Source organism: Glycine max, chromosome 6 (genome assembly GCF_000004515.6).
Source record: "Glycine max cultivar Williams 82 chromosome 6, Glycine_max_v4.0, whole genome shotgun sequence".
In the NCBI taxonomy this organism is placed as follows: Eukaryota; Viridiplantae; Streptophyta; class Magnoliopsida; order Fabales; family Fabaceae; genus Glycine; species Glycine max.
The window spans coordinates 44,748,079-44,772,442 of NC_038242.2; the positions used below are offsets into that span (position 1 = coordinate 44,748,079).

General features: G+C 32.1%; 2 protein-coding genes and 1 pseudogene across 2 annotated transcripts; all 3 read left to right on the forward strand.

The window, feature by feature from the left end:
* The first annotated feature begins 11,177 nt into the window (after positions 1-11,177).
* Positions 11,178-11,624, forward strand: LOC102659638 (TMV resistance protein N-like). Its single transcript, XM_006582677.4, has one exon. It carries the CDS (start codon positions 11,178-11,180, stop codon positions 11,622-11,624), a length of 447 nt encoding a protein of 148 aa, XP_006582740.1.
* LOC100816303 (TMV resistance protein N-like) lies at positions 11,478-17,099 on the forward strand (annotated as a pseudogene).
* Positions 17,100-21,995: 4,896 nt separating this feature from the next.
* LOC100816824 (disease resistance protein RPV1) lies at positions 21,996-24,310 on the forward strand. Its single transcript, XM_014776755.3, has 2 exons — positions 21,996-22,643; positions 22,807-24,310. The coding sequence occupies exons 1-2, from the start codon at positions 22,126-22,128 to the stop codon at positions 23,642-23,644; spliced, it is 1,356 nt and encodes a 451-aa protein (XP_014632241.1). The 5' UTR covers positions 21,996-22,125; the 3' UTR covers positions 23,645-24,310.
* The last annotated feature ends 54 nt before the right edge of the window (positions 24,311-24,364 follow it).

The following is a 24,364-nucleotide window of genomic DNA, read 5'->3' on the forward strand; positions in this document are numbered from 1 at the left end:
TCTTACCTAAACACTAATCATTTTCTAGTTGTTTCAGTACTCAATTTTAATATCTTGATGTGGATACCATTGATAACCGCAAAATATAAGTTAATTTGATAGTCAATTTTGGCCGTAAATGAGTGTAATTTCCTTAGTTTACTATTGTTTGTAATGAAATAATGAAGAAATTAACATCTCTTACAATTTTGATTAGCAGAATTGAAAAGAAGATTTCAAGTGATTTAGAAGAAATTTGACGAAAAATTGAAGAAGAAAAAGAAGACAGTTTGCTTAACGCACACTGTAGGCCCAACACACATCTCACTTGGCGCGTAGGTCTTGCTTAGCACGTGTACTCGCTTAGGGCGCAGATCTGGCTTAGCGCGAGAAGGCCTACAAAGAAAAGTCCAGTACACGCTTAGCGCACAGATGCACGCTCAGCATACAGTCAGCGTGAAAAGTAAATTACCTTAAGCCTATAAAAGGAGTAGAAAGCTGACGGAAAAGACACATTGACTCTCAAAGCTTTCCAATGCAGAAATCCAAAACTTGAGTCTCTCCCTTAGGAGAAACCTCTCTTCCTTAGTTGTTCCCCTCTTCTTGTATTATTCATTTATCACCTTCTTTCATTAACCCCTGGAGTGTAAAGTCTCTCATGATCATGAGAGGCTAAATCCCCACTATTGGGTACTTGGAGGCCAAAACACTTGAAATGTAATTCTATTTCCATTATTCTTCTCTGTGCTTATTTGTTATTATGGTCTGATTACCCATATACTGTTTGGAAGGTTATGCATTAAAAATGTTTATTTTATAAAGAACTGGGGAAGGGTATCTTAATAAAATTCACTTCTAGAAATAGATTGATATTTATTTTGCCCATATACTTTTGCACCTCTTCTCTTAATGCAGTTGTGGTTACCTTATCTCATCAAAAAAATTAGGGCAAAAGCATAAATAAATTAGGCCCTTTGTTCGGAAAATCAAAGATAGGGTAATTCAGTAGATGCGGGTGAAAGCAAGGGGCTCATTAATTAAAGAAAATTAATTACATTATATTATAAGTAGTTTTGGCCTATTAGAGCCCAACATTATCATAATTTGCATTCATCTTTGACATTAAAAGCAATCATTTAATTTTCCAATTGTATTCCTCTTTACCCTTCTCATTCGTTATTTGCAATTTCACCTTTACAATTTATTGTCTCTGTCTTCTTTTCCTCTCTTCTTCCATTGCTTAAAAATTGGGAATTTGCCAACAAAAGTACAAATAAAGTCTATGTGGATTTGACACTCGGACTTTCGTTTACTTTACTACTTGTCACAAAATTGGTACACTTGTCAATCAGTTAACAACCATTCAATATACTTAAATGCTTGCTGCTACAATTTCTTACTATATTCATATAAGTGACAAACATTGAAAGAATTTTGGTTTCTGGAAAACTCAATCTTCATAAAATTTGGCTCAAAATGAGAGATGCAACCTTATAAGTGTTAGTTGCTATTCATAAGTAATTTTATATTGAATATTTGCAAGGAAATAACACGTTACCTCCAATTTATGGTTCTTTTGTTAGGACTTGTTCATATTTTTTTTTTCTATTTAGTGTAATTTTATAGAGTAGATACTTCCATTTTGTGAATTAATGTTGAATCCAACTCAGTTTTAGACCAAAGAGGAGAAAGTTCAAGTAGCTGATGACTCGCTCAGCGAGTGACATCTGCTTAGCGAGGCATACAGCTCGCTTAATGAGTTAGGAAACCCTAGAAGAGGATTGTGACACCCTCTACCCTTCACATATATATTAATAAAGGAATAAAAATTCAAATATTAATTAAAAGTATTTTTAAAACATTTTTAAATACAAGCTTTTCAAATGGATAAAAGGCTCACATTCACTTTCTTCTACATCATATTCAAACTTGTCCAAATAAATAATAAAGTCATCTCGACTCAAAGAAAATCATATAAGTCTCATACAATTAATATAGAACCTATATCCTAATGTCACATCCTATCAGAGCGTGGTGTTCCCGTGTCCTCTAGCATGAGGTTCTTCATAGTCATCCACCTATTCATCTGCTCCCCCGAACACAAGTTCAAGATCATCACAGGATCCAAACACAACAACACACAGGGAGTGAGTTATCACATTCCTAGCTAATAGAGAAATAAGACAATTAAATATACATATTATATAAAAGAGATACCACTTGCTTAAACATAGCTCACGTAACTTCACCACTTCATCATTCAAAATTCACTTTTCAATTATCAATCACATTACACAAGAATCCCACACTTTGATCAAGATATAATAACACATCAATTAGCAAGCATATGCAATAGTTATGCTAAGACTCAATTCTATATGCAATGTGGTACCATGTCAGTGAAAAACCACCCTGGGGCGCTTAGGAGTACATAACAAGACACACCACACAATGGGTTTGTCAGGTCACTCTCACTAAGTAAGATCATAGGGAGACCAGTCAGGGTCACGATGTTTTGCGAGAATGCTTCAACCATATGAGATCAGCATAGGCTTAAAGGAGCACTCAAACCCGGTGACCCCCAAGGCCTACACTCCGAAGAGTCCGTTAGGGCCTCTCCCTCCTGATTCAGGTCCAACCCCTAAAATAATTTTTTTGCATGCAGACACTGCTCATGAATTATACAATACCCACGACCTTACACTCGTGTTTTAAACACGTTCAACACAATCGCACTATGATTTAACACTGGCTCCTAAATAGGAAACCTACATTTTCTCTTTAACACTGCGCATCAACGCTTTTCTCAAGATTACACTGGTCGGGTTATTGTACAATTCATAGCTTACAACACAAGTAATTTCACATCAAGTGTTAACTACACACTTATCCACAACTAGAACTCATTCACAATTTCACTTCTCATAGTGTGACAATCCACCATCACATGTTTACACGTATCTCACAAATTAACACATGTTCAACTTTACACTTATACTCAATCTCAATAACAATATTATAATCTCAAAGCAACATATTCTTCTACAATTCATCACATACTCACAATTTGAATCATCATTTCATATCCTCAATATAACAATTTATATAAAACACTACCACATTATTAGGACTAAAATCCCTTAACTAATATTACACAATTATATCAAAATCATAGGTCGAAATATACAAATATCAAGAGCACAATTTATCAAGCAATTTTCATTAGAACATCAATATTTTATTTATAATCATAAAGGAAAAATTGCAATTTAATAAACATCTCAAAATAAAACTCCAATTTAATCCTCTAAGGATCCCTACACATGTTCTCACTAATCCCCAACTGTGAATAACTCATCCCTTACCTCTAAGCGGGCTCACGTGTCTTCAGCCAGCGATAGCAACATCTCTAGCGGTTCCCGGAAATTCTTTCAATTATTCATCCGACTGCTCCGATAGAATTCTCAAACGTCAGAGAGACGGAGAAGAGATTGAAACCTCCACTTGTGCTGTCTTCATGCGATTCCTTTTTCTCCCTCCACGAATATTGTCTCGCAAATCCCAACGGTGGAAGCATGCGGAATTGAATTTCGAACAACATATCCAAATTTCACAATAATCCAACGGTTAACGAACCCGGGATCGTAGTTTTACCAAGACAGCTCTGGGTTTCTGCGGGAAAGAAAAAGGCTACAATGCGAAGGGTGTTTCTCTCAGTTCAGACATGATATCGAAATTCCCAACGGTGAGAATGCTCGGAATTGTGTTGCGAACATGATACTCAAATTTTACAACGATCCAACGGTGAACGGGTTCGAGATCGTCGTTTTTCTGAGACTGGTTTGATGGGCTGCGGGAAAAAGAAAGGGTTTTGAGAGGAGAAGGGGAAAAACGAAAATGAGGCCAAAAGGAGGCAGCTGACTTAACATAACTATTTATACCTAGGGTACTCAGCCTATTATTTGCTCTATATTTATTTATTTATTTATTTTTTTTCTAAAAAGCTTTTTAAATTTATTTACGAAAAATTGGGATGTTACAAGGATCAGTCTGAGATGTACTCGCCCAGTGCGCAGCCAACCCACCCAGCGAGGTCATTGTCTCTTCTCGCACTCAGCGCACCTAGTCTTGCTAAGCCAAAATTCACTCACTCTAGCTTAGCAAGCCAATCTTGCTAAACGAGCCTTCGAAAGCTGAAAGGTCCAAGAGCCTTTAAAACACTGAAGTTGATGGAATTAAAAGGGAGAGGGAGAAAGAGCGCACGAGAGGAAGCTGAGAAGACAGAAAGGAAGCAGTTGAGAGAGCTTAGGTTAGAGTAGTGAAGTCTAGGGTTTAGAGGTTGTAGGAGACATCCTTAATCATCCTTAGCCATTTTTGTTCACTAAAAACTATTCCTTCCTTGTATTGAGAGATTATATTGCTTGTAATGGAAGGCTAAGCTTCTTGGTTGGGGAGTTCTACTGAAATCTTGATGTAACACTCTTTTACTATCTATTTAATGCTATCTATATGTGTTCATTGCTTCTATCTATGCTTATTTTACATATTTGTGGCTTAATCACCTATTTGTATGTGCAGTTAAGATTTTTAGCATTGGGAGAACTTTGTAGAGCAAGCTAGAAATCTGGATGTCTAGGAATGAAGTGCAGTAATCTAGTTCATACTATGTTATAGACTTAATGAAACTCTTTTATTTATCCGGACATTATTTCTTGCTTGTCATTTAACTTTTTAATTTGTCTTATGTAACATTTTTTTTATTTCTTTGTCTATCTCTCTCTTTGCTTAACAATATATGTGTGCGATGAAAATTTAAAATTTTCGAAAATATACTTTGATATTAGTTAATTTTATAAAGGCTATCTGATTTTATTGTGATTTTAACTAAGTTTCTTATATAGGTATATATTATGTTGTTAAATTTGAATACTATATATATATATATTCTTGAGAAAAGGGTGAACAAGAAAGTGATGGCAATGTTTGAGAAGGCTGAAGATGAATACACTGATTTAATGTCAAAGAAAACATAATTGAGGTAATTTTCAAGGTGATTGAAGATCTAGATGAGAAGAAGGAGACAATAAATAATGTTACCTGGATCAAAGTGAATAAGTGAGTTATTATTATTATTATTATTATTATTATTTTCTTTAATGTAATTTGATCTGTTGAATTTATGCTTTTTGGATATGAGTGATAATATATTACAGTATTGGATGATGTTAGGGATGATACCGGTAGGCTTTGAATGTGGTATGCTGGATACTGTCTTTGTATCCATTTTGGTTTGTTGGATTCAGTCTCTTTATATAATTATATTGTATTCTTGGAAATTTATCCAATTTTCCCTCTTTGTATCCAATTGAGCTTCATACTCAAGCATTTATCCGTTATTGATTTCTTGTCTACTGACTATGATTTTATTTGATATCTCAGAATATTGAAAGGCTTTAGTTGTTGATTTTGGTAAAGTCTCTAGTCAACCTGTGAATTTTTTATGAAGTTTTCAAATATAGAGAGCCATGAGTTTTGTTTTTCGAGGAACAAGAGCAGATATTGAAAATGGGTGTCCAGGATTTATACCTTTGAGGCGAGCATTGATATGTACTTTTTGTACACCTGCATTTGCATAAATGGATGTTAATATTTTAACTCCTTCATTTGGAAATTTTAGAGTCTATGTACGCACTCTAAAAAAATTATAGTGCTGATTATTTGACAAGAAGCTGGTTTTGCTTACCGTGGTAGTTCCTCAATGCAACAAGCATCATCTTCCGCTCCTGCCGAGGTATTGTCCACATTCTTAACCTATATATATTTATATAAGCTTAATGAAAGTAAATTTTAAGATGTAGCATTTTTCATTCTAAGATAATTAGTTTATTTAACATTTACTCTTAATACGACTTATACAGTGACTAGGTTCCAATTTTCATTTTTAAAATGAAAATATTAATAACTTATAAAAATAACAAGTGCTTGGTGGACCAATAGTGTTTAGGAAGTATAAGTTACTTGTCATGTCTAGGTAATTGTCCTATTTTAAGTTTTAGTTAAGTTTTAATTAGTTAACTGCTAGAAAGTTTTTGTTGAAATTTTACACTATTAAAAAGTTTTCTCTAATGTTAGCATTAGGCACAAAACTTATTTGTACGTGTAAGCACTAAAATTTGAGAAACGTAAAGAAAAATAATCGAGAGGATCTTTTCTCCTGAAATTTAAAATTGAGACAAAGATAAGGATTAAGTAAATGGTGTAACAAAAAATGTTTAATATTGCCTTTTAAAATACATTTCTTTCAATATCTATCTTTCTTAAATAAACTAATAATTTCATCCGTAAAATTATTACTTTTGACTTGATCCTTCTAATAATCTATGAACTTTCTTTGACAACTTTAATTGATGATAATGAACCTTGATGCGTATCTCACGACAACTCCGATGAGCTAACAGCCAAGTTACATATTTAATAAGTGATAGAGTTTCAGTGGACCCCAACAAATGGAAAGTGGGAGGAAACCATTGACCTTCCTTTGCACCTTCACAGCTTTTGCAATGGTTTATATATTCATCATCCGGTGCAGTTCTTCTGTATCTCATGCGACCTGAACGACATATAGCGTGTTTGTCAGCTTCCGCAGTGAAGACACGTGCAACAACTTCACTGCTTTTCTCTTTCAAGCTCTCCGTAGAAATTGGATTGATGCCTTCAAAGAAGACACACATCTTCAGAAAGGCGAATCCATAGCACCTGAGCTGCTACAGACCATTGAAGGGTCTTGTATTTTCGTTGTTGTCTTCTCAAAAAACTATCCTTTCTCAACTTGATGCTCTTGTGTGTTTGGTTTATAGGATAAAAATATAAAATAAATTTTTGAATTAAAATAAAGTGTAAGAGTGGATCCTATAGAATAATAGAATAAAGTATAAAATTTCTCTTGTATATTTTTTTTTGTGAATGTGTATATTAATGAAGTGGGACAAGCATGAGAGAAGATTAAATGGGAGAGGTTAAAGTGAAAAGAGATAAAAGTTAAAAGTGAAGCATAATAAGGTGTGACAGTAGCACCATGCAATGCATGGGGTACGGTGCTTGAAGGAGGACAATTGAGTAATATAACGTGTTTTTGTAATTTGTTTGTTAAAGTGATTATTAAATTTTAAGAGAAATCAAATTTAGTTTAAGTACTTGAATGAATTAATTAATAAATTTGGTAATTTGATTGTATGTGGTTAGTGAGTTTTAGTGTTTTGAGCTTAAAAGGATGGACTTTAGTTTATGATTGGAGGGGTTGGTGTGTATAATAAGGTTTAGGTGTGAAAAACCTCTATTATGATGAAACTCTCTCCCTCAACACACTTCGATCTCTTCACAATTCTCTCCTCTCCAAGAACCATCATTAGAGAACATTGAACTTTGGTGTTGTGCAAAAAGAGAGCTTCTTTCTCCTTCCTATAGTGGTAAGGGAAGATTTATCCTTTTCTATGCTTAGGTTATTGTGAATTGGTTTTAAGATTACTAGAAAACGAATCATGTTGCTAAAAATGAAAGTTTGAGCATTTGAGATTTTGAGTTTTAAAATTTGAATTGTTGCTTATTTGATGAATATTGATTAAAAGTTTCTATTAATAAAGTGTTTTGTTGTTGTCTATGTATTTGGAATTGATGGAAAATAATTTGAGTTTGTTCTAGGATGATTTGGAAGTCATGAGAGACAATTTTGCAGAAAATTATAAAATTCTGCAAAATTCGTGTCCAATGACCATTTTCATGTCTAATGTCGAATTTTGAGTCTAGTGATCGACTTTGAGTCTAATAACTAGTTTTGATATGGATGTAATTAATGTTTGTTTTCCTTGCATAAATTAATTATTTTGAGATCTTAATGAATTTATGATGATATGAGATGTGGTTGAAATGATGTTATTTTATCCTTAGAGTTGACTTTATGGTGAGATAATGAGATTTTCATTCATATGAGTTTTTGGTGAGTTGTTTGCAAGATTTCAATTAAGGTGTTGGAATGTTTTGCTATTCTTATCGAACTATATGCGGGTTCCTGAGTGTGACGAATGTATGAATAATGAATCTATGATGTTACAACCTCTTATGATGTTGGGATTGGTGAATGAATTTATGATGACGTATGATATTGATTTGAATGATCATAACATAAATGCATTGATGAATGACATTGCATGTGAATATGCAAAGTTGGGGGTGTTGGGGAGACCCTCAACCTGTCAGTGGTTGTAAAGGTGGCTAACACGGAATGGATTTATAGAATAGATGGATGGATGAATCTGTAGATAAGTTAAGGTTTTTACAAATCTTACTGAGGTAAGCCACTATCCACGCTCATCTATTTTCAATAAAATCACACTTCTTCCGTAGGGTTAATTCAAGTCTCCCCAAATGGTCAAATCATAGAGTACAACTATATTAAGGGATATACTTGGGTTAATTGCTCAAAAGATGAAATCTTTTGGAAGTAAGAAGTCAACATGACATAACATGATAGTAAGACATGTTCATTGATAATTATGACTTGAGAATGTTGTGTTACTTGAGGAGTTGTATTAGAACATGGATCTTGGAAAATATATAGGGGATTTTTATATCTCTTTTAATATATTGATCTTTATATTTCTTTTATATATATATATATTATATATATATATATATATATATATATATATATATATATATATATATATATATATATATATTTTCCGTTTAAAATAAGTTTACCCTTGCATTTTTCTATTGAATTGTGATGATATTGTGTCATTGATACGAGAGTATATTATGATGTAATTTCTGGGGAGCATGCCACTCCTAGTTGATGTGGCCATGATGGTGGACTTAGGGGCGAGATTCGACCGTTTGTCATTTATTCATGTTTTGTCTTGATGGGGCCAACTTAAGATTTATATATATCTTCATGGATCTATATTGTATTTATTCCCTAAATTGGACCATTGAATTTTGTTTGGAGATTTATTTATGATAATCGATGATGTAGTGTCTTGGGGCACATATACCTTTATGTTTTACGGGTGAAGTTTATATGACATACTTGTATTCATGAAAATAAAGAAGGAAAAATTGCATGCATTTTCATTAATTAAATTAATACAAGAGTTTTAAAAAGACTAAAAATTAATCTTTCTGCATCAAAGTCTTAGTGTTCCATGTAATGACATTTGGGGTTGTTGTTGAACTATTGATCGACAAGTGCATCAAATTGTTACAATTAGTAAAGGTAAAACAAAAGACCGAATGTTAAATCCATGAAGACTTTATTTGTACTTAGATAAATGAATATTTAATTAATAAAATAATTTAAAGATATTGATTTGAAAAGGTTGTGGGAAAATAGTAAATTAAAATAAACATGAGAAGAAATTAAACATGAATTTAAATTAATTAATTAAAAATAGAAAAGATAAGAAAAGTCAATATTATAGAAATTAAATTCATATGACAATGTTGAGAACTTAGGCTACCAAAACTACTCTTTGATGTCATATTAATGATTTTTCTCTATTAATAATTATTCTAATTTACACTTGCATAAGAATAAAAATGTATAATAGGCTAAGTAAAATCAACCTATCCCTAGTGATGAAGTTATTTAAACACCCTTTCCCAATTCTTTTAGAAAATAACGCTTTCTAACGTTACCCTAAAACTTACCATGTAAATGAGTGATAAACCATAAACAATAAAATAAAGCATAGGAAAAAATAATGCAAAAGGTAACAATATTAAATAGATAGAGAGAGAAATTACATCAAGAATAGTTGACTATCACGTTCCCAACAAATGGAATTTAGCCTCTCATTATCATAGGAGGGCTTACAATTGCAAGAGGATTATGAAAGGAAAAGGGATGAAATAGATAAGAAAAGGAATAAAGTGAATGAATAACTCCTAATGAGTGTTTTTCCTTCTTCTAGTCTTTGCTTTCATATCTTCAATTTGCTCTTTTGAGCTTTACTTTATTTTTTCTATGCCAATTATTCACTAAACATCATAAATTCATCAACTTTTAATATTTTATGCACAAAAACTTAAATGATATTAAATTTTCAATTATTCACATAAAAAGTAAGAAATAAGAGAAAAAAAATTAACAATTCTTTTATAATTTAATCCAAAACATACCCATACATAATAGTTATCAGTCGTTACATGAACTATTTTACTAAAATGGGTTAAAAACAAAAATTAATTATCATAATGGGTTAGTCAAGAAAAAATTTGTCAAGATGAGTATTTTTATCACTAGGAAGTACGAGATGTCATCATGGGTGACATCTTGTGTGTTTTTTTCTTGTGTAATAGGAGGTGTCATCTTGGCATGTTCCATCGGTGTTTAATGTCGATCAAACCTATCAATATTATATATCTACTCTAAACACTGTTGAAATAAATTAAAGTAAAAATATTTTTCAAGGAGTAATTAATCATGAAAAAAGGAATAACAATTTCAATTGTAGTAATACTAAAATATGACTTGGGTCATGGAGAAATAAATTATTTTAATAATTTATTCATTCGATTCTTTTTTATTTCAAATACAAAGTTTTAAAATAATGACATTTAATATGTGTAGGTCCTTATTAATTAGACATGAAATAATAACATTTTAAAAATAGTATACATAAATAATGCTAAAAATTGTTTTATTTTTTAAACTAAATTTGAATGATAAATAATAATTTAAATTAATTTATAATAACTAATATATTAAATTCATATTTAGCATACTAAATAAATTTACCAAAGGTCATGGAGTTGTTACGTACAGCGAAAGTTGCAACTTAATTTCTTCTGAATGTATGTGAAAAGAGTGGAAGTAGCTTATGAGATACAGTGAAAAGAAACGAAAAAAATAAAGTGAATTGAGTTAAAAGATTTGAATTAAAATAAAAGCATAAAAATGTGAATTTTATCTTGTTTTACTGTTTATTTTATTTTATTTTGCTTTATTCCAACTCAGAAAATCGAACCATCATAGAAGCTTCCTAGGAAGAAAAGGAAGAAGGTTCCCTAGGATTTCCTGGCTTCCCGCGACCAAGACTTGGTTGATTTATTATACTTGTGAACAAGTTTTGCTTCTACTTTTGCCAATTGCAATTCCTTCTAACTCCATAACTTAGTGCCCCTATTCTTCATATCAGTCCATGGTGATATACGACGTGTTTGTGAGCTTCTGCAGTGAAGACACTGGCAACAACTTCACTGGTTTTCTTTTTCAAGCTCTCCATCTACATGGCATTCAGACCAACAACGATGATGCAGATCTCAGGAAAGCCGAATCCATACCCATAGAAGAGTCTCGCCTTTTCATCGTGGTCTTCTCTAAGAACTATGCTTCCTCAACTTTGTGCTTGCAGGAACTGGCAAAGATCTGCAATTGCATTGAAGCATCATCAAGACGTGTTCTGCCTATTTTTTATGATGTTGATCCTTCACATGTGCGAAAGCAGAGTGGATTTTATGATGAAGCCTTATCCCAACATGAAAAAAGGTTTCAAGAAGATAAAGTGAAGATGGAAGAAGTGCAAAAATGGAGAAAAGATCTCGAAAGTGTGGCCGGTATCATTGGTTCGGATATCCGAAATAAGTAAGTAATCCTCTCTCATTTCATGTTGGATCTTCGTTTATTAAGTATATAAGCATTCAATTATATCCATCTGCATCTATATTTCATGATTTCTTATTCACGTAGTTTTCTCGTGTTTAGAAAACGATAGGATAATACAAATAGTAGTTTAAAAATGAAAACCCACTCTGCTATTATCTTCTCATACATTAATATATCTACACAGTCTGTTTTTGTTCGCTTGCTGATGATTTGGCATTCTGGAACTTCTTTAATTAAATTTTCAGGAATCAATGCACAGAGATTGAAAATATTGTACGAGAGGCATGTGGTATACTGCGTATCAAATTTTCAAGTCATCCAAATGATGAACTATTTCGGTTCTCTCAAATGTTCAGTCAGCTCTTCTTCATCTGACGCCATAAAGAAATATGATGTGTTTGTGAGCTTCCGCGGTGAAGACACAGGCAACAACTTTACTGCTTTTCTTTTACAAGCTCTCCGTAGAAAAGGCATTAATGCCTTCAAAGATGATGAAAATCTCAAGAAAGGTGAATTCATAGAACCCGAGCTGCGGGAAGCTATTGAAGGGTCTCGAATTTTCATTGTGGTCTTCTCAAAGAACTATGCTTCCTCTAATTGGTGTTTGGGTGAACTTGCACACATCTGCTACTGTATTGAAACATCACGAAGACCAGTTCTGCCTATTTTTTATGATGTTGATCCATTGGAGGTGCGTAAACAGAGTGGATGTTATGAGAAAGCATTTGTGGAACATGAAGAAAGATTCGTAGAAGATAGCAAGAAGATGAAAGAAGTTCATAGATGGAGAGAAGCTCTGAAACAAGTGGCTAATTTCAAAAGTGGTTGGGATATCAGAAATAAGTAATCCTCTCACTTTTCATAATAGATCTTAATTTGTTAGATATAGAAGCTCTTAGTTATATGGTGTTCAAATATTTCATCATTTTCTTAGTCATGTGGTTTTCACGAATTTAAAATCCCTTTCTAAACTAAAGTTGAGAGAGGGTAACGAAGTAAAATGAAAATTAACTCAAATTTATACATGCATGTCTAATGCAAAATAGTATTTTTAAAGTGAAAAGGTATTATGCTATTATCTTGTTCTGTACATGTACATATGTTTCGGTTTTCTTTAGAGATGATTTGACAGTCTTTATTTTCATTAAATTTTAGGGCACTATACGCAGAGATTGAACAAATTGTCGAAACAATAAATTATGAATTGGATTCCAAAAGTTGCCCAAATGATGATATAGATGGAGTCTCCCAAATTTTTAGCTCTTTTTCATCTCCCACGAGACCGACATATGACGTGTTTGTGAGCTTCTGCGGTGTAGACACACCCAACAACTTCACTGCTTTTCTCTTTGATGCTCTCTCTCAAAATGGCATTCATGCCTTCAAAGATGATACACATCTTCAGAAAGGCGAATCCATAGCACCCAAGCTGCTACAGGCCATTCATGGGTCTCGCCTTTTCGTTGTGGTCTTCTCTAAGAACTCTGCTTCCTCAACTTGGCGCTTGCGTGAACTTGCACACATCTGCAACTGCACTGATGAAGCATCCCCAAGTCGTGTTATTCCAATTTTCTATGATGTTGATCCATCGGAGGTGCGGAAACAGAGTGGTTATTATGGGATAGCCTTCGCAAAACACGAAGAATGATTCAGAGAAGATAAAGAGAAGATGGAGGAAGTGCAGAGATGGAGAGAAGCTCTGACACAAGTGGCCAATAACTCTGGCTGGGATATCAGAAATAAGTAAGTACATATTTATATGCAGTCAGTCATATTATATCCATGTGCATACATTTCATCATTTCTTAGTCAGCTTGTTTTTATCAAACTCACTATCGCTTTCTAAAGTAGAGTTCATAGAAGTTGAGGACGTAACTTGCAAATTGACTCTAAATTTATACATGTTTAATGCAAATGGTGTTTAAAATCTCTGAAATTCTCTTGCCCTGTACATATATACATTATGTTGTGGTTCTGATACTTTGTCATTCTTCATTTTCTTTAAATTTTCAGGTCACAACATGCAATGATTAAAGAAATTGTTCAAAAAATAAAATATATATTGGGTCCCAAATTTCAAAATCTTCCAAATGGTAATATGGTTGGGATGGAATTCTTGTGTTGAAGAATTAGAAAAGTGTTTAGCATTGGAGTCGGTTAGTGATGTTCGAGTTGTCGGAATTAGTGGAATGAAGGGAATAGGAAAGACGACTCTTGCCCGTGCTTTATACGAAAAAATAGCTGATCGATATGATTTTCATTGTTTTGTTGATGATCTAAACAAAATTTATCAACTTTCTGGTTCACTAGGTCTACAAAAAGAATTACTTTCTCAATTTTTAAATGATGAAAATCTAGAGATTTGCAATGCTTCTGTGGGAACATATTTGATATGGACTATGCTATGCAATAAATGAGGACTTATAGTTCTTGATAATGTTAATCAGGATGAACAACTATGTATGTTTACAGGGGGTATAGAGACTCTATTATGTGAATGTCTTGGTGAAGGGAGCAAAATCATTATAATTTCTAGGAATGAACACATATTAATGACACATGGAGTACATCATGTTTACCAAGTCCAGCCGTTGAATCAAGACAATGTTGTTCAGTTATTTTGCAAAAATGCTTTCAGATGTGACTATATTATGAGTGGTTATGAAATGTTGACACATGATGTACTATCACATGCTCAAGGTCATCCCTTGACAATTGAAGTAATGGGCAAATCTTTGGTTGGTCGAAATGTTTCTCAGTGGAAAAGTGCATTGGTTAGGTTAAGTGAAATTAAAAGTAAGGATATTATGGACGTGTTGCGAACAAGTTATGATGATCTGGAAGAAAAAGATAATGAAATATTTTTAGATATTGCTTGCTTCTTCGGTCAAGATTCTGAGGATTATGTGAAGGAAATCCTAGATTTTCGTGGATTTTATCCTGAAATTGGCCTCCAAATTCTTGTTGAAAAATCACTCATAACAATTAGTCACGGGGTAATTCATATGCATAGCTTGCTGAGAGATTTAGGCAAGTGTATTGTTAGAGAAAAATCACCTAAAGAGCCAAGAAAGTGGAGTAGACTATGGGATTGTGAAAATCTCTACAAAGTTATGTCGGACAATATGGTATAATTAATTTTTTAATGTATAAATCTTAGGTTGCTCCATTTTTTTCTGGAATTTGTATTTACTTCAAAAGATCTAATATTTTCTTTCTTGTTTGCAATGTTGTAGGAAGCAAAACATTTGAAAGCCATAGTTGTTGAAGATAAAACACGGATGTCTTTTTGAAACAACAATGAGAGTTGATGCTCTATCAAAATTGAATCACCTAGAGTTTCTCTCACTTCAGAATGTGAATTGTTCGAAGTCTCAAATATCTTTCCGGAGAATTAGGATATTTTATTTGGCATAAATATCCTTTTGTGTGTTTGCCCCCAAGTTTTCAGCCGGTGAACCTTGTTGAGTTGATCCTACCTAAAAGCAACATAAAAATACTATGGGAAGGTAAAAAGGTAATCTTTCTTATTATTCTATTTACAGTTTTATTTATTTAAATGATCTATTAAAAAGACAAACTCTCTCATGGGATTTTCTGTATGTTTGACTAACTAAAGTAAAAGCATCACTGTTAATTTTGTCCCTACTATTGGTCCTTCATTATAGTGTCTGCCCTGTCTGAGACGTGTTGATCTCTCTTACTCCAAAAATCTAATCAAGATGCCAAATTTTGGAGAGGCCCTAAACCTTGAACGGCTAAATCTTGAAGGATGTATACAACTCAAACATATTGGCTCATCCATTAGTCATCTAAGAAAGCTCACTTCTGTGATTCTGGAAAATTGCAAGGGACTTGTCAAGTTACCAAATTTTGGAGAGGGCCACATTCTTCAATGCCTAAATCTTGGGGGATGCATACAACTGAGCCACATCAATCCATCGATTGGTCTTCTAAAAAAGCTTACTTTTTTGAATTTGAAAGACTGCAAAAGTCTTGTAAGCTTACCGAACTACATATTGAGCCTCAGTTCTCTCGAATGTCTGAATCTCTCCGGCTGTTCAAAATTGAATAATATTGGACCTTTACATTCTATTCATTGCTGGTTTCCTCCCTGTATGCGTCAATGTGATATAAGTTTCTGCAATTTACTTCAAATCCATGATGCTATTGGAGACTTACCTTGCTTAGAAACCTTAAATGTAAGTGGAAACAATTTTGCTACCCTTCCCAACCTCAAGGAGCTTCGCAGACTGTTCCATTTAAACTTACAGCACTGCAAGAAGTTGAAAGATTTGCCTGAGCTCCCTTTACGAGTTGACCTGCTGTCAAAAGCTTACATGCCACCATGGCCAGTTATAGAACCTCTACCTTGGGGAAGAGTAGCAGGATTATATATTTTCAACTGCCCAAAATTAGTTGAGAGGGAACACTGTGCCAGAAAGACTATTTCATGGATGATAAAAGTTATTCAGGTATGCGAGCACCTTCTTTCCTCGTCCCATTTCTTTTTCTCTGTGGGAATCAGGAACTAACATATAGCTGTGTCTGTTGTACCAGGAATGCCACCAATACAAACTACTTGAGTTCCATCTGGTGGTTCCAAGAATTGAAGTTATTATTCCTGGAAGTGAAATACCAAGTTGGTTCAACAACCGGCATGAGGGCAGTTTAATAAGCATAGACCCATCTTCCATTGTGCAGCGTGACAATAATTGCATTGGAGTTGTCTGTTGTGCAGTATTCTCTGCTGGTCACCAAAGGAGAAATTTTTCAGTGATGAGTCCTCCAAAAACAAATGGAGTTTTCCCTGCTAATGTTCCAGTAGTTCTTGAGGGGGACTTAATCACGGACAATTTAGATCATCTGGGGCTATTCTTTTTCACTCTGGCACAATTCTTTAAAACATGTTCCTGGAACACACCTAACCCTGGTGACGTGAAATGGGAATTTGAAATAAGGGACCAGAAAGGTTTTGATGTTAAGGTGAAGAACTGCGGGTATCGTTGGGTATATGAAAAGGATCTGCATCCATCACAATTAACAATGATGCACACCGAATGCTAGGTGTCTAGGAAGCGGAAGTTTTTTACAATTGAAGATGACAAGTAGCAACTGCAATTCAGCTACACTTCCATCATAGTGAAGAACTGGAGACATTGTTGAATATGGATGCATGATTTGCAACAATCAAAGCAAAAAGGATGCACATCTCCTTCTCTTATCTGTTATATACATGTACTGCAATACTGCATCAATACTGAAAGCAAGCAATGAATTGAGACTTATTTTATGTCCCTTCCTTCTCTTATTCTGGAGGTTCCCTACTCTCGAAGGAAGGATCTATCACCTTTCTTGGTAAATTGGACATGTTCAATTATCTGGAACTAGTGTCAACATAAAAATATACACTAAAAATTCTTGCTTTTGTAATTACCTTGGACCTGGCCTTTTCAGATATGATGATCTGTCTGGTTCTTTACTTGCTAGTGCAGAGTTTTTGATGACCAACCATTAAACTCATTACAAATTATTTGAAATTGATATTAATAGATTTGAAGTGTATGAATAAAATGCATACTAATGGATCAACTATTTTTATCGAAAAACAAATCGGTTTCCCTTTTTTGTGAATAAGCAAATCACTTTTTTCTAAAAGTAGATAATCTTGTTTAAATAATTTGTATTCACTCTGTCAATGAACTGATTCAAGTCTGAGGAAAGCTAAGTGGGAGAAATTAATGTTTCTCCTTGTGAAACTGTCATCCAATGCACCCCTTCTTCATCTCACTCAATAATTAAGGACATACAACGTCTTTGTGATATATGGGCATCATCATTGGGCGCCTGAAAAGGATCTAGAATTATAAACCCGCGCATGCGCGGGTAAATAAATGAATTATTTATATTAAGGACGATTAAAAGGTATGTTATAATATAAATTCTATGCAAATATTTGAATTACATTAATGAGTATTTTTTTTGTTCTTTTCTTTTTGAATATGAAAATATAAAAAGTAAAGTGAATTAAAAGCCCAAAGAAAGCTCTAAGTCTATAATAAAGATATCTGAGTAACTTTAATTGAATCAAATAAGGTGTTTCAGAGAAACAAATTATAAGGCACTTTGAAGAGCAAATGTTTTATTAAATTGAAAAATGGATAATAAAAAAATGTAAGATCTCTACAGATTTTTGAAGGACTACAAATTAAACTGACACGTAGGGCTAGATTTTTAGGGTTTGGCAAAAAAAAAAAGTGTCCTGTTGTTGTTCATATTATTTAATATTAATTACTATATTGTTTAATAACTTTTTTATAACCAGCAACTTTATTAAATTAAATGTTTTAATTGATTATGAGTTAATATAACCATCAATATATATAAATAATAAGTAAATGCAATTTCAAATTATCAGCTACTTAGTAGTAATGAAAGCAACATTAGAGTTTTGGCCAAAGAAATTGTTTTTTTCTTATAATTAATAATAATTACATTGTATTTATTAATTTCTATAATTGTCTTTTAATTTTGGTGTTTTAATTACAAATTAATGTAATCATTCATAAACGTAACTACTAATTAATGAGATTTCAAATCATCAGCAACTCAATACTAACTAAACAGTTTTGCAATGTTTCTAAGGGAACATATTTAGTATGACTGTGCTACGAAATAAAAGATAACTCATGATTTTTTATAATGTTGGTTAGGTTGAACAATTGGAGTAGAGAGACTCTATTACATGAATGACTAGATGGAGGGAGCATAATCATCATAACTTCTAGGGATGAACACATATTAAGGACACATGGAATAAATAATGTTTACCGTGTCCAACTATTGAATTGGGACAATTTTGTTTAGTTATTTTGCATATATGTTTTTAAATGTAACTATATTATGAATTATTATGAAAAGTTGACACAAGATGAACTATCACATGTTCAAGCCCAATTCTTGGCAATTGAAGAAATTAATAGGCAAATCATTGTTTGGTCAAAATTTTTCACAGTGGATAAGTACATTGGATAGGCTAAGAGATAATAAAAGTAAAAATATTATGAATGTGTTACAAATGAGTTATGATGACTTCGGAGAAAAAGACTGGAAATAGAATCTGTTTTCAAGTTTTATGTGCTTCAAAAAATAGAATGTTACGTTTCAGATTTTGATCCAAAGAGCCATTGCCCAACCTCTGTCATTTGATGGCTTGACTAGTCTCAAAGATTTTGATTCATGAGAAAACAATAGGTCAAAAACTGACATTACCCAACATTATTTGATGCAATGTTTTGAAAACTAGATTGAAGATTGAACAGAGAATGGTTTTTATTTTGATACATGGTATCACAATAATTTTTCTTCTTCTTTTTTCATGTCTTGTGTACATAGCACAAATTGAATGTTTCAGATTTTTTATCTAGACCGCTATCCCATGTGCTCTAACATGTGGGGTTTCTACTAGTTTGAAAGATTTGAATTCTTTAAGAAAAAGAAAACAAAGACTAAAACAAGAAGAACTCTGGAACATTGTTTGATTGGTCCAATACAATTAAAATAAAGTCTGAAAAAATAGAAAAATTAAGTTCAATTATTCATTTGTTATTATAATTTCACTATTCTTATACTTTTATCCCTATAAATAGTTTTTTTAGTCTTATAATTTATATTTAAATTTGTTTGGGTAAATAGCTAATTTTGTCCCTTAATGTGTAATTTGTTGACAAATGCGTCCCTGAAAAATGAAAATGCATAATTTAGTCATTGAAAGTGTAAAAAGTACGACAAATATGTCCTGCCGTTAACTTCCTTCCATTACCATTAGTAAAATAGTCTACGTGGCATGGAGGGACAAATTTGTCGTTGAAATGATTCTCACCATGCAGGGATTGTCAGCATAGGGACATATTTGTCATAATATTTTTTTTTTACTTTTTATCTTTTCACTCCGCTGACAAATGCGTCCCTGAAATATGAAAATATAAAATTTAGTCTCTGAAAGTATTAAAAGTACAACAAATATATCCGAGCGTTAATAATAGATTGTGACTAATTATTATTATTATTATTGTTGTTGTTGTTGTTGTTGTTGTTTGTAATTATAATTTATTGTTCCTATTCATTTAAGGCTTATGTAATATATTTTTTAAATTTTCTTTTAATATATATATATATTTTTATTATTTTCATTTCCTTCTCAAACCTTAATTAATTTTTTTTATCATATACCTCATATTTAGATTGAAAATAATATTTCGAGAATTTTGAGTAGAAAAAACACAACCAATCACAAGACCTTTTTTATTTATTTTAAAAAGAGAATTTAATCAACTATTTTTTTTAAAAAAAAAAACAAATCTCACAAAATTTAAACTAGATAAAACTATGAAATTATATAGATAGATAGATAGATAGATAGATAGATATAGATATACCTTAAATATGAAAGAATCCCTTGGATAAATCTTATGTGCTTCCATTTGAGACAACACTTATTATACATAGTATTGATGAAATGAAAACAGTTACTAACAAATAAAGAATCCAAATAAATTTAAATAAAAAATACAGAAACGCTCAAACTAATACATATGTTAACTTTAAAACAAAACAAACAAAAATTAATACAAAGGTTTATTCTTTACCTTTGGGACGTAGAGTTGTATCTCTCGATGATTTAGGAGAGCGACCTTGCATTCTATTTGATATACTATGTTAGAGTACGAAATAAATATTAATAATTAATTGAAGAAACAAAAAATTTCAAGAAATAAAAGGCTTTCATTTTTTTAAATGGCAATTATGATATAAAAAAATCGAGTTACCATTTAAAAAAATGAAAACCTTTTATATTTGAGGTATATATATATATATATATATATATATATATATATATATATATATATATTATTTATTAAGGAAAAAGACTTATAATTTGACTTTAGCTTTATCCTGTTTAAATTTTGTGAGATTTATTTTTTTTAAAAAAAGATTATTAAATTATCTTTTTAAAATAAATAAATAAATAAATTTGGTCATGTGCCGGTTGTGTTTTTCCTACTCAAAATTTTTGACGTATTATTTTCTATCTAAATATGAGGTATAAGATAAAGTTCTTTTTAACACTAATAAAGATTAAAGTTTGACAAGAAAATCAAAATAATATGTATATATATATATATTAAAAAAAAATTTAAAAAATATATTGTATAAGTACTAAACAGATAGGAGTAGTAAATTATAAACACATAATAATAATAATAATAATAATAATAATAATAATAATAATTAGTTACAATCTATTATTAACGTCTCGATATATTTGTCGTACTTTTTATACTTTCAGGGATTAAATTTTGTATTTTCATCTTTGAGGGACACATTTGTCAAGTGGGAAGATGAAAAGTCAAATAAATATTATGACAAATATGCCTTTATGCTGAGAATCCACGTTGGCAATCATTTCAGTGACAAATTTGTCCCTCCATGTCACGTAGGCAATCATTTCAGTGACAAATTTGTCCCTCCATGTCACGTAGGCTATCTTACTAATGGTAACAGAAGGAAGATAACCACACAACATATTTGTCGCACTTTTTATACTTTTAAGGACTAAATTTTGTATTTTCATCTTTCAGGAACGCATTTGTCAGCGAATTACACATTGAGGGACAACAATGACTATTTATTCTTATAAATTAAAAGTGATATTTTTAGTTCTTTTTTTAGTCCTTATAATTTGAGAATTATCCTTTTAGTTCTTATAATTTATATTTTAATTATCTTTTAGTCTTTAATAAAAAAATGTTAGAATTAATATAATTAATTACAAGTTAGTTATAAATTATCAACTATTTTTTATTACAAATGTGATAGATTAGTTATGAATTACTTGTTAATATTTTTATAATTAATTGTAATTAATAATATTATTCATATTTAATTTTGATAATAAAGACAACAAAAAAATTAAAATATAAAATATAAGAACTAAAAATATTACTTTCAAATTATAGAGAGTAAAATAAAATTAAAATACAACTCATAAGAACTAAGAAAATATACCAGACTTAACCTTCCTATTTTGATAATCATGTTTTTCTCCTCTTCTAAGTAAAACAAAATATACCAAAAAAAATATTCTTATAAAAAAAAGGTATATATTATTTGTTTATCTTTGAAAAGACCATGTCAAATGTCTTACTAATAAGAAATGTGTAAGTATTTTTTCTAATTGTAGCATCCAAGTCCACACGTATGCCTTATTCACGCGGCAGTGCCTCTGTCTTAATTTTCTTCCAAGAGATTGTGTCAGTACTAAGCGGAACAAAAAAAAGGGAAAACAAAAATAAAGTGTGAATAAGTGACGTGGTTTCTGCGGACCCCAACATATGACAAGAAAAACTCCTCATCTTCCGTGTCCATGATTTCTTTGCATCCATAAACCATTCACCTTCCTTCGAAACTTCACAGCTTTTGCAATGGCTTCTAACACCATCATCCAATGCGGCTCTTCTTCTTCATCTCATGCGATCATCACTGCATATGATGTGTTTGTCAGCTTCCGCGGTGAAGACACGCGCAACAACTTCACTGCTTTTCTCTTTGATTCTCTCTCTCAAAATGGCATCCATGCCTTCAAAGATGATACGCATTTTCCGAAAGGCGAGTCCATAGCACCCGAGCTGCTACAGGCCATTGAAGAGTCTCGCCTTTTCCTTGTGGTCTTCTCTAAGAACTATGCTTCCTCAACTTGGTGCTTGCGTGAACTTGCACACATCTGCAACTGCACTATTGAAGCATCCCCGAGTCGTGTTCTTCCAATTTTCTATGATGTTGATCCATCAGAGGTGCGGAAACAGAGTGGTTATTTTGGGATAGACTTTGCAGAACACGAAGAAAGATTCAGAGAAGATAAAGAGGAGATGGAGGAAGTGCAGAGATGGAGAGAAGCTCTCACACAAGTGGCCCATCTCTCTGGCTGGGATATCCGAAATAAGTAAGTACAAATTTATATGCAGACAGTCATATTATATCCATGTGCATACATTTCATCATTTCTTAGTCAAGTTGTTTTTATCAAACCTACTTTGCCCTGTACATATATACATTATGTTGTGGTTCTGATAATTTGCCATTCTTCATTTTCTTTAAATTTTCAGGTCACAACCTGCAATGATTAAAGAAATTGTTCAAAAACTAAAATATATATTGGGTCCCAAATTTCAAAATCTTCCAAATGGTAATTTAGTTGGGATGGAATCCCGTATTGAAGAATTTGAAAAGTGTTTAGCACTGGAGTTGGTTAGTGACGTTCGAGTTGTTGGAATTAGTGGAATGGGAGGAATAGGAAAAACGACTATTGCCCTTGCTTTATACAAAAAGATTGCTCATCAGTATGATGTTCATTGTTTTGTTGATGTTGAGAACAGTTATGGGCCCGGGAGACAATCTAATTCACTAGGTGTACAGAAAGAATTACTTCATCAGTGTCTAAATTGTGAAAATCTACAGATTTCTGATGTTTTTAGGGGATACTATATGGTATCATCTAGACTACACAATAAACGAGGACTTATAGTTCTTGATAATGTTAGTCGAGATGAACAACTATGTATGTTTACAGAGAATATAGAGACTATATTATATGAATGTCTTGGTGAAGGGAGTAGAATCATCATAATTTCTAGGAATGAACACATATTAAGGGCACATGGAGTAAATTATGTTTATCAAGCCCAACCGTTGAATCACGACAATGCTGTTCAGTTATTTTGCAAAAATGCTTTCAAATGTGACTATATTATGAGTGATTATAAAATGTTGACATATCGTGTACTTTCATATGTTCAAGGCCATCCCTTGGCAATTAAAGTAATAGGCAAATCTTTGTTTGGTCTAAATGATTCACAGTGGAGAGGTACATTGGTTAGGCTAAGTGAAAATAAAAGTAAGGATATTATGAACGTGTTGCGAATAAGTTATGATGATTTGGAATAAAAAGATAAGGAAATATTTTTAGATATTACTTGCTTCTTCAGTCATGAATATTTTGAGCATTATGTGAAGGAAGTCCTAGATTTTCGTGGATTTAATCCTGAAATTGGGCTCCAAATTCTTGTTGATAAATCATCATAACCATTAGTTATGGGAGGATTTATATGCATAACTTGCTGAGTGATTTAGGCAAGTGCATTGTTAGAGAAAAATCACCCAAAGAGCCAAGAAAGTGGAGTAGACTTTGGGATTGTGAAGATCTCTACAAAGTTATGTCAGACAATATGGTACAAAATTTTTTTAATGTATAAATCTTAGGTTGCTCCATTTTTTTCTGTAATTTGTATGTACTTCAAAAGATCTAATATTTTCTTTCTTCTGTTGCAATGTTGTAGGAAGCAAAAAATTTGGAAGCCATAGTTGTTGAAGATGAATCATGGATGTTTTTTGAAACAACAATGAGAGTTGATGCTCTATCAAAAATTAAAAACCTTAAATTGCTTATGCTTCCCACGTATAAGAAGAAGAGATTTTCAGGAAACCTCAATTATCTTTCGAATAAATTAGGATATCTTATTTGGGAATACTATCCCTTTAACTTTCTACCTCAATGTGTTCAGCCACACAAATTTTTTGAGTTGAATCTTTCTCGGAGTAACATGCAACATTTATGGCACAACACACAGGTAGTGTAAATTTTTATGCTTTTCCTATTTTCATTTT

What these genes read in the sequence shown, in the direction of transcription:
- LOC100816824 (XM_014776755.3), top strand. Translation starts at nt 22,126, where the DNA reads ATGGCTTCTAACACCATCATCCAATGCGGCTCTTCTTCTTCATCTCAT. An exon ending in GGCTGGGATATCCGAAATAA is followed by an intron (nt 22,644 to 22,806) that starts GTAAGTACAAAT and finishes TTAAATTTTCAG; the next exon opens with GTCACAACCTGCAATGATTA.
- LOC102659638 (XM_006582677.4), top strand. Translation starts at nt 11,178, where the DNA reads ATGGTGATATACGACGTGTTTGTGAGCTTCTGCAGTGAAGACACTGGC.